Source organism: Oryzias melastigma, linkage group LG4 (assembly GCF_002922805.2).
Source record: "Oryzias melastigma strain HK-1 linkage group LG4, ASM292280v2, whole genome shotgun sequence".
Lineage (NCBI taxonomy): Eukaryota > Metazoa > Chordata > Actinopteri > Beloniformes > Adrianichthyidae > Oryzias > Oryzias melastigma.
This window is the reverse complement of record NC_050515.1, coordinates 5,346,320-5,355,650: the sequence shown is the minus strand read 5'-3', so window position 1 is coordinate 5,355,650 and position 9,331 is coordinate 5,346,320. Positions and strand designations below refer to the sequence as shown.

Here is a 9,331-nt window from a genome sequence, read left to right as displayed (position 1 = left end):
CTCTTTTGAGTTTTTTATGCTAATTTGGAGTTCAGGTAGTATTTTAGCAAATTGCTGATGTTTTTGTCTAAATCATCAGCAATTAGCTTCTTTTTTAGCACCAGGCTAACGTTTTTGACTAATTTTGTTTACAGAGGAATTTTTGGCTATTATTGAGTTCAGTATTTGGAATTTAGTATAGTATTTAAGCAACCGGCTAGCTTTCTTTTGTGGCATTTGCTGAGTTTTTTTGGGCTAATTTAGAGTTTAGCTCATATTTAAGCGACACACTAAATGTTTTTGCAAAATTGGCATGTATTAGAGATTTTTTTAAGCATTTTTTTTTACAAAATTTTCAGAAATTTAGGTCAACTTCAGCACTCTTTCCTAGTTCCATAGCAAAATTTTCAGTCTTTTAGCAAATTTAACATTTTGCACTTAACTTTTGCATTTTCAGCAAATCCCTTCAGCAATTTAAGTAAATTGAATTCCCATTTTCAGGAAAAAGCTTCATCTTCAGCAACTATCAACAAAAATCATTCACAATAGCATTATTGCTGGTAATGCAACTTTTCTAGTTATTTTTTTCTCATATTTTATTCATATCTTGATTTTTTTTAATGTATTTCTTTATTTTTGAAATGAATTTGACAGGTCTGTGTGATTTCTTTGTTATGTCACCACTTAATGCTTTAAATAAACCAATAAATCAAATCAAAAGTAGATTTTCATAAATATGCTTACAAAAATAAAACCACATCTGCCTGAAAACTGTTGGAAAGTTGTCAAAAAAAAAAAAAAAACAACGGGGAAAAACAATCGTTAAGAATTTTTAATAAATCTTCGAACTCATACATATCTACAAAAAGTGTAGATGTAAAGATTTCAGAGGTTACAGTACAATATTTGTAGATCTTATTTACAATTGAAGCATTTCGTCCATCTGAAGTCCACTGCCTTGATAAACATTTATAAAAGGGTTTGGCTGAAAAGATGCAAAAGCTGCGAGTGAAGAGGGAAAAGATGGGTAACTGATGACATTTTCACCAAATTTGGAAGATTTAAACACTAAGAAATAATTTAAGATTCTCCTCTTCAACCTGAGAGATGATTGGCTCCCCAACAGACGTTTAGGTCTCTCCTTCTTTCAGCTCAAAGTCACTCGTTTGGTCACATGTGCAAAGCCTTTTTACCCAGAATGCATAGTTCAAAACAAAAATCTGCTGCAGTGCATCAAAACTGTAGAAAATATCTGGAAAGAGGCGACTGGAATCTTTGTAAAATCAATCAGTTTCTTTCTGCGAGGGGGAATATTTGAAATTAAAAAAAAATTTCTGTGATTTTTTTTTAATATGTTAAGCAAAACCAGAAGTCTCAGCGCTCAGATATTTTCTGGAGGTCCATCAGTCTTCTTTCAATAAATCTTTTTTTTTTCAATAAATGACAGAAAAGTGCATCATCAACAAGAACATAAAGGGCACTTTGACATGTTGGTGCTGCAGAGCACAGCTCCATCCTAAACAGAAGATAACAGGTTCTCCTTCATCCTCCGAAACCCAACGGTCTCAAACGCTCCTCTTCATTCCTGATTTACTTTAGGATCCATGTAAAGGAAACCTTTCAGTCTGTCACAGTTCTGCAGAGACATGAACACTTGGAGAGAAACCAGGAAGTGGAATTACAAACAGGAATGTTTCAGCACCAGGACAGACGTAAACGGTGGAAATCGCTTTTTCATATGATGGTTTTCAAGTGGAAAAAACTGTCAGTGCAAACGAGGTGGAAGATTGTAGATAAGATTGTAGATGGTTCCAGGAGAGGCATAAATATAAGAAGAAAACATTTGGAAAGGTAGAAAAAGTTTGATCGTTCTCAGCTTCTCACCAGGAGGCCACGGTTAAAAAAATGAATAAAAAGATTCAAGTTGAGGGTCTGGAGCAGAACCCTCAGCAGGTAGATCCACAGGTGCTGAAGGACGAGCCATAAAACCCAGAGGGGAAACACTGCTTTTTCCTAAATCATCACAGGACAAAAAAAAGGAAGACGAGAGAAGAAGTCAGAGAGAAATCAGAGTGTGCTCTGTCCAGTTCTGTCCAGTGGGGGACGCGGTTAAGGCGACGGTGGATGCAGGCGCCGCTGTCCGCTCACAGGAGGACGCAGCGGAAGAGACTGGTCTTCTTGGGCTGTTCTGTGATCTTCACCCCCTGGTTGCTGCCCTGAGGGTTGTTTCCCTCCTGAAATGCACAGATTTAAAACCCTGTTAACCCAGAAGCACAACAACCATGATGACATCACAAACACTTGACACAAAAAAAATTAGGAATATTTCCCGTTAAGGTTTGATTATTTATCGACACCAATATTGGAGAAACTTAGATCTGTTTTGTTTTCTGTTTTTTTTTTGTTTTAATCTCCAGAACTATTGAACAGTTTTTAATCAGATGTGATTCAAATATCTATGAAAAATCCCTAAAAATTAAAAATTATTTTCTTCCAGAATCGTCATGAATATGATGAGTAATACTCATGACTGCCTCATATAAATGTAAACATTTATTAGTTTGGGTTGTTTGTGACAAATTATGGATTTTGGATCACTTTTTCTCTGAGCTTGAACTTTGTAAATAGTTGCAGACGTCTCACTGCTCTCTCTCTTCGTTATAAAGAACAAAAAATGAATATAGTGTTTAAATCATTTGTAGGTTGCTGTTTGCATTAAGACAAACCAATAGAGGCGCTCGCTGTCAGTTTGAAATGTTTAATAAAAGACTTATTGAGCTTGTATGTCATAATAATAATAATATTTTCTGCACTTTTCTAGACGCTCGAAGCGTTTACAATGCGTACCCATCAATTATTTAACCTTGGTAATCTGCTGCAGCTTCAGCTGCCCCGGGGCAGACTGACATCTGTCAACATCTTCACTTAATGATCTGTTTTTGTGCTCCTCCTAGTGCTCCTCCGTTCAGTATTTATAAACTTGTGATAACGGTTAATCGCCCGTTTTCCAGTCACGCGGTCAGATCGGGACATCCCTAAAACAGACACCCGGAGCATTCATGTATGTGATCGGATTTCTACGCTCTTACCAGCTTCTTGTCCATCTTTGCTTTGATGTCTCTTGCGAGCGCCATGAACGCCTGCAGAGAAAAACACACCAACACTGTTCAAAGCCTCACAAACACTTTCTACAAGACATGAAAACAAAAGCAGACTGTACGTCACTTTGGGTTGTATTGTTATTAAGAATCTATTCTCAGTATTCTTATGTAACCTACAGCTAAACCATCATATTTGAACTAATCTGTATTTTCTTTAACCAAAAAAAAACAAATCCCCGTTTGAAGGAACTTTTTTGTGTCGTTCAGCTTTTAAAACCACAAAAATGTTCGCAACTATTTAAAGAAAAAGTAGAAAATGTAGTCAAACGAATTTATTTTAAGGCGGGTTCATATTTAAAGATGATAGATTTAAAGAAAGAAATATTAAAACGACAAGAAAAAGAGGAGAAAAGACTCACATTCTCCACGTTGATGTTCGACTTTGCACTCGTCTCCATGAACTTGAGGCCGTACTCCAGCGCCAGCTAACGGCACAATCGAGGACATGATATTGGTTAAAAATAAAATAAAAGCATCATAATCGTCTCAGATGGTTTTAATCCCATCTTCACCTTCTCTCCTCGTTCTTTGGACACTTGTCTCTTGTCGTTGACGTCACATTTGTTCCCCAGGACCATCCTCTCCACGTCCGCTGAGGCGTGCTACGGAAAATGAGAGTCTTTGATCACTAGAAAGTTAAATATTTCTATAAAAAAACCTGAAAAACGCTTCACCTCTTCTATATTCCGTATCCAGTTTTTTATATTGTCGAAGGACTTCTCGTTTGTTATGTCGTACACTAACATGATACCCTGTGGATTTAAGCAGAAGACATTACAGTTCAGACAAAAAATGCATCAATACAATCAGCTCAGTGGTCTTATGGTAGATTGTCCGCCTGAAACTTTAAGGCCATGAGTTCAAATCCAGCCCAAGTCATTCTGCTAGACACTCAAGGGGTAGGGGAGTCAAACTCAATCGCACAACGGGCAAAAATCCAAAGCTAAGGTCGTGGGCTGAACAGGATAAACATTTATTGAACACTCTAAAACAACATTTTTAAAATGGTAACTTTTATAATTATTATCATCATTATGAACCAGATATATAGCATTACCTGCAAAAATGTTAGTGTGAATGCTGTAAGCTAAATTTGACTGCTGAAGATGCTAATGCTGATAGCGTAAAATGCTGAAATCGATAGCTAGAAATGCTGAAGCTGATTAGCCTAAAAAGGCAAATTAGCCTACAAAAACTAATAAAAAAAAGGAAAAAATAGGTTAGCCAAAACAGCTAGCATGTAGAGGAAAAAAACACACACAAAAAAAAAACTAAATTAGCCAAAACAGCTAGCATTTATCTGAAAAAATAGCCTAGCTCGAAAATAGCCATAAAAAATTGAACAAAAATCCTAAATTGGCCAAAAAAGCTAGTGTGTAGATATTAGCCTAGCTCCAAAACAACCTTAAAAAATAAATAAAAAAACTAATTAGCCAAAACAGCTAGCATGTAGCTGAAAAAAAATGGCAATACTTCAAAATTGCCTAAAATACTGAGGAAAAAAGCATAAATTAGCCAAAACAGCTTGCATGTGAATGAAAAAATAGCCTAGCTCCAAAATAGCCTAAAAAAACGGAAGAGCCTAAATTAGCCAAAACAGCTAGCATGTAAATATTAGCCTAGCTCAAAAACAGCCTAAAAAAAAGTTTAAGTTAACCAAGACATCTAGCATTTAAATTGTTCAAAAACAATAAAATAAAATGATCTGAAGGGCCGGATATAATTACCCGGAGGGCCGGATCCGGCCCCCGGGCCTTGACTTTGACACATGTGCTTTAGGGGTTGGATTGGGGGTTTGAACCACCAAATGATCCCGAAAAGCAAATTTTGCACACCATGCAACTATTGAGAGTTTAACTTCTTCCTCCTATTACCAGGTATTATCGGTAATACCTGTGACTGTTTTCGCCTCATCAGTCCATCCTTAACTAACAAACGTAACAATATTCCAGAATAAGACGCCTGGGGTGTGTTCAGCATCAACAATGTGGGGTGGGGCTCAGGCAGGAATTCAGGCTCCAGTTCTCACAGATGAACATGAACTCTTTGTTATGGCGGATTTTTATTTTCTTCGTCATTACCATGGCTCCTCTGTAGTAGGCTGTTGTGATGGTCCTGAAGCGTTCTTGTCCCGCCGTGTCCCTGTGTGACAAACATCAGATTTATAACAGCTATGAAGCTACTTTACATCACTAAACTGATGTTTTGTGTACTTTAATAAAGCAAATCAAAGAATAAATAGGTTTTTGACCATTTAAATGTTAACAATGTACTTAAATCGTGCTTAAATGAATTTACTGAAATGATAAACATTTTAAAAATACACTTAAATCAATTATCTGTCCATGTATTAGTGATTAATTACTTGTTTCTGCAGTGGGGGATCTTTCTTACCATATCTGTAGTTTGATCTTCTTTCCGTCTAAATCTATTGTTCTGATTTTAAAGTCTATGCCTGGAAAAACAGAACAAAAAAAGTGAACAAACAATGAAGTTTAGAAGTATCTATGAGCTTGTATTCACCAATAACTATACATCATAGCTCAGGTTAGCAACTTGTTTTGGGGCTGTTTTTAGCTAAAACACGAATAATTAACACAACATTCTGACTTAAAGACATTTAAAGCTTTTATATTGCTTAAAATAACATTTGTGGAGCTTCATAACTTCATTGCAGCAAAGCGGTAGTTCATTTCCTGACTAGTCACTAATTAGAATGAATGCTAGCCATAAAAGTTAGCCACAACTTTAGCCTGACGTGAACGTCTGCCTCCGCTTTGAAGGAAAAAAAATAGTTCCTCTAACACGAATTCCACCCACCTATAGTTGAAATAAACGTTGAGTTAAAGGCGTCGTCAGCGAATCTGAAAAGCACGCAGGTCTTCCCGACGCCCGAGTCGCCGATTAGAAGAAGTTTAAACAGGTAATCGTAAGTCTTCGCCATGTTATTAGCGACCTACCACTGCGGAAATCCCGCCTGTGGCGGATGTGCTGACGTCACGGGTCCCGAGCCGCCGGTTGGCTGATTTAACTGCCAATCTCGTCCGGCGTCGTGGCTGCGGAAGTCCAGAGACTCTCCGGGGTGTGTTCGATTTGAAGCCCCAGGTCGCCCGACAGGAAATCGTTGGAAAAGATTTTAGAACCAAACCAACTTGTTTTCGTTAAAATAACTAGGCGGTGGCACTATTGTCATGTGGATATTATATTATATTATGTTATATTATTAATACAATACATACTTTAGACTATTTTACACCCATGCTAACATTATTTTAAGGAAAACTTTATTAACAAAACTTAATATCCATAAAAAGTATCAGAAGAACTCAAAAGAAAAAAAAGACAGTGGACAAAAAATACAATTATGATGACAGAGCACATTTGACCAAATTCCATAATAATTAAAATTGGGAACGTTCAGAGTATCATCAATAATTTATATTGTATTTTTTATGTATAAGTTATTTACATTTTTTAAAGGTTGACAATATATTTAAAATTCTAACTTCACAGAATTTCCACATGTAACATGTAAAACAATAATTAATTTTTACCAGAATGTTTCTTTTTTTCCCCATTATTAGAAATAATCGAAGGCAAAAACAAACTAACATAAAGAAGAACACAGCTGCATTTCTTCAACATAACACAAATAAAAAAGTGTATTATTGTGGTATTTAAACACATTTCAGCCATAATTTTGATCTAGTTCAATTTAAAACACCCAACATAACTGTATTTAACATATCTGGAGTTCCATCAAAGACTATTTTATTGTGAGTCTTCTTTTAAATTAGTGTTTGAAGTGAACATGTTGTTTTAAAATCTAAAATATCAAATCAAAAATGTGTAATTTGAAAGCAATAAACTTGATTTGTGATCAATACTGAAACTAAAGATAGGAACTCATCAGATTTTGTTTTTAAAGACCAATTGGACTTTTTTGTCATTTTTTAAAATTATTTTTCAAGATCAGTTTACACCTTTTTTGATAACATTTAAAGAACACACATTTTGATTTGCAGTTTTTTTTTTATTGAACCTCATCTGTTGCTCCTCCTCCTTTGCACACAAAGACCTCCTCCTCAGCCTCCTTCATCCTCAGTGCAGAAACTCAGAAGAGACAGAGCAGGTGATTGGAGAAGTTTCAATTTTGCTTCATTTTATTGGTAAAGAAAAGTCCTCCGTGATCCCAGTAAATATGTCTGTAAGTACATTTTCTATTTGTTTTTGTATTGTTTTGTAATGAAAATGTGATTTCTGACACATAATCTGTTAATTTTACATAACAATATTTTAGATTATAGATTTTTTTTAGGTAAATTTAAATAAAAATGTTATTTTATTTAGTGCATTTATTATTATTTTGTACAAAAGTAAAAAATGTTGTCATTATATTGACTAAAGTGTGGCTCCTCAGACTTGTCTGGGCATGTTTGGGATGTCATTTTAGCTGCAAACACCAGAGGGCGCCAGAGCATAAGCATGTCTAGAACTTAACTGTGTTTTTGACCCCAGCTGGCCAAAGATCTGCTGCATCCCAGTCTGCCAGAGGAGATGAGGAGGCACAAGAAGAGGCGGCTGGTGCAGACTCCCAATTCCTACTTCATGGACGTCAAATGTTTGGGTAGCTACCATCTTTGGACGCACAGATGACCCCGTTTTTAGAAACCCTCACTAATTGTGGCTTCATCTCAGGCTGCTACCGGATCACCACCGTCTTCAGCCACGCTCAGACAGTGGTGGTTTGTCCCGGCTGCTCCATCATCCTCTGCAGTCCGAGTGGAGGCAAATGCAGAGTAACCTCAGGTACTGGGCTGCTTTTAAGGAGGTTTTAAATGAGTGTTTGGATGAAAATTACATTTATTTTGTCCTTCCAGGCTGCGCCTTCAGGAAGAAACATCCGTAACATCTACAGGAAGATAAGAATTTTAAAGCACTTTTATTTCCATTTAAAGGGACCTTTTTAGAGAAACTTGCACATTCATGCATTAAAATGATCAGACCAGTCCAGACTTCTGTAAAACATTTATTAAATCGACGTGGAGGGGGGAGTTGAATGAAACATTTCATAGTGATCTCAGAATGACCATCACCAACAAAAATAAAATCTTTGAAGACTTGTCTGGTTCTGTTCTTTGGTCTTTAGAGCTTCCCTGGCAGAAGGAAGCAGCTTTGAAATAATAAAAAAAAAAAATAATAATCCAAGCTTCCTAACACGGATCTATTATGTACAATATTTATTGTGATTGATAAAAACTAGTCGTTTGGTGGGTCTGGATTTGAATACAATCAGAGTTAAATGTTGGCTGCCTTAAAGGATGAAGATGGAGGCGGGTGGTGCTTAGACAGATGGTGCACGCCCAGCAGAACACCATCTCGAAGGCGGGTTTGATGTAAACAAGAGAGTCCGGTTCAAACGAGTGATGAGTCTCGTTAACGGCGTGAAGCTAACCCACCAGTCTGAGCTGCTTTTACTCAGAAATCATCAAAATAATAATAATAAAAAAAAACTCGAATCTGAATGACTTCTAGGAATCAAAGTCAAAAACGATGTAAAAATGTTTAAATTTGGAGTTTCTTATTGCTTTGTGGAATAAATTGTGAAGAATCTAATCATAAATGGACATAAAAACAAGTTTGGATTTAAAATCATGCCCCATACTCTTAAAAAAAACAAACAAAAAGGAAAGAAAGACATGAAGGGACAAGCATTAAGTTAAACCCCGCCTCCTGCGGGGAGCTTTACAGATGGAAATGTGGAATGGAGTCGAACATTTGGGGGAATGATGACGACGACTGCTTCCTCCTCTGTGCGTTTATAAGCTGTTCAGTTCCTGCAGGGTCTGGTCCAGGACTTGGTGCATGCCCACGTTTTCCTCTTTGGCACGTGACAATTTCTCTGCGGAGACGAGAGAAAACGTTAAAGACGGGGAGGCGGCGAGCGCGGCGGCGTCTCTGAGGAGCTGTAAACGTGTTTGGAAACGCGTGATGTGCACGAAAACGATCCCACAACTGTGCCTTCCATGCATAAAGTGACGGTTAGATTTCACTGATAAATCCTTTATTAATGAAATAAGCAGAAAAAGTTTTAAAAATAATTTAGTTCTTTAATGTCCCCCAACGATAATTTTTGATAAAAAAAGTTCCCATTTGTGTTTTAATTATGAAGTTTTTAACCAAAATCCCAC

The 9,331-nt window shown here is 36.7% G+C and overlaps 3 protein-coding genes across 4 annotated transcripts in view; 1 reads left to right on the top strand and 2 right to left on the bottom strand.

Moving 5' to 3' along the window:
* Positions 1 to 795: 795 nt before the first annotated feature.
* Positions 796 to 6,177, bottom strand: LOC112150656 (ras-related protein Rab-8A). The gene is made up of 8 exons (XM_024279100.2): positions 5,961 to 6,177; positions 5,535 to 5,595; positions 5,222 to 5,282; positions 3,815 to 3,892; positions 3,653 to 3,742; positions 3,500 to 3,565; positions 3,069 to 3,119; positions 796 to 2,213 (listed from the first exon to the last, which is right to left on the bottom strand). Exons 1-8 carry the CDS (start codon positions 6,082 to 6,084, stop codon positions 2,124 to 2,126), a joined length of 621 nt encoding a protein of 206 aa, XP_024134868.1. The 5' UTR covers positions 6,085 to 6,177; the 3' UTR covers positions 796 to 2,123.
* LOC112150657 (40S ribosomal protein S27-like) lies at positions 5,954 to 8,427 on the top strand. The gene is made up of 5 exons (XM_024279101.2): positions 5,954 to 6,063; positions 7,217 to 7,347; positions 7,659 to 7,767; positions 7,839 to 7,949; positions 8,021 to 8,427. Exons 2-5 carry the CDS (start codon positions 7,342 to 7,344, stop codon positions 8,047 to 8,049), a joined length of 255 nt encoding a protein of 84 aa, XP_024134869.1. The 5' UTR covers positions 5,954 to 6,063; positions 7,217 to 7,341; the 3' UTR covers positions 8,050 to 8,427.
* tpm4a (tropomyosin 4a) overlaps positions 8,157 to 9,331 on the bottom strand; it is a 32,809-nt gene continuing 31,634 nt past the window's right edge. For both annotated transcript variants that reach the window (XM_024279096.2, XM_024279098.2), the window contains one exon: positions 8,157 to 9,042. In XM_024279096.2, coding sequence (XP_024134864.1) covers positions 8,960 to 9,042 — 83 coding nt within the window. In that variant the 3' untranslated portion in view covers positions 8,157 to 8,959. The remainder of the gene's footprint in view (positions 9,043 to 9,331) is intronic.

Bases quoted from the DNA above. Each gene is read 5' to 3' on its own strand.
- LOC112150657 (XM_024279101.2), top strand. The intron at 7,768-7,838 runs GTAGCTACCATC...GCTTCATCTCAG, and splicing joins CATGGACGTCAAATGTTTGG to GCTGCTACCGGATCACCACC. The intron at 7,950-8,020 runs GTACTGGGCTGC...TTGTCCTTCCAG, and splicing joins CAAATGCAGAGTAACCTCAG to GCTGCGCCTTCAGGAAGAAA.
- LOC112150656 (XM_024279100.2), bottom strand. From the start codon at position 6,084: ATGGCGAAGACTTACGATTACCTGTTTAAACTTCTTCTAATCGGCGAC. The intron at 3,893-5,221 runs GTAATGACGAAG...TTAAATCCACAG, and splicing joins CCTACTACAGAGGAGCCATG to GGTATCATGTTAGTGTACGA. The intron at 3,743-3,814 runs GTGAAGCGTTTT...CATTTTCCGTAG, and splicing joins GGATACGGAATATAGAAGAG to CACGCCTCAGCGGACGTGGA.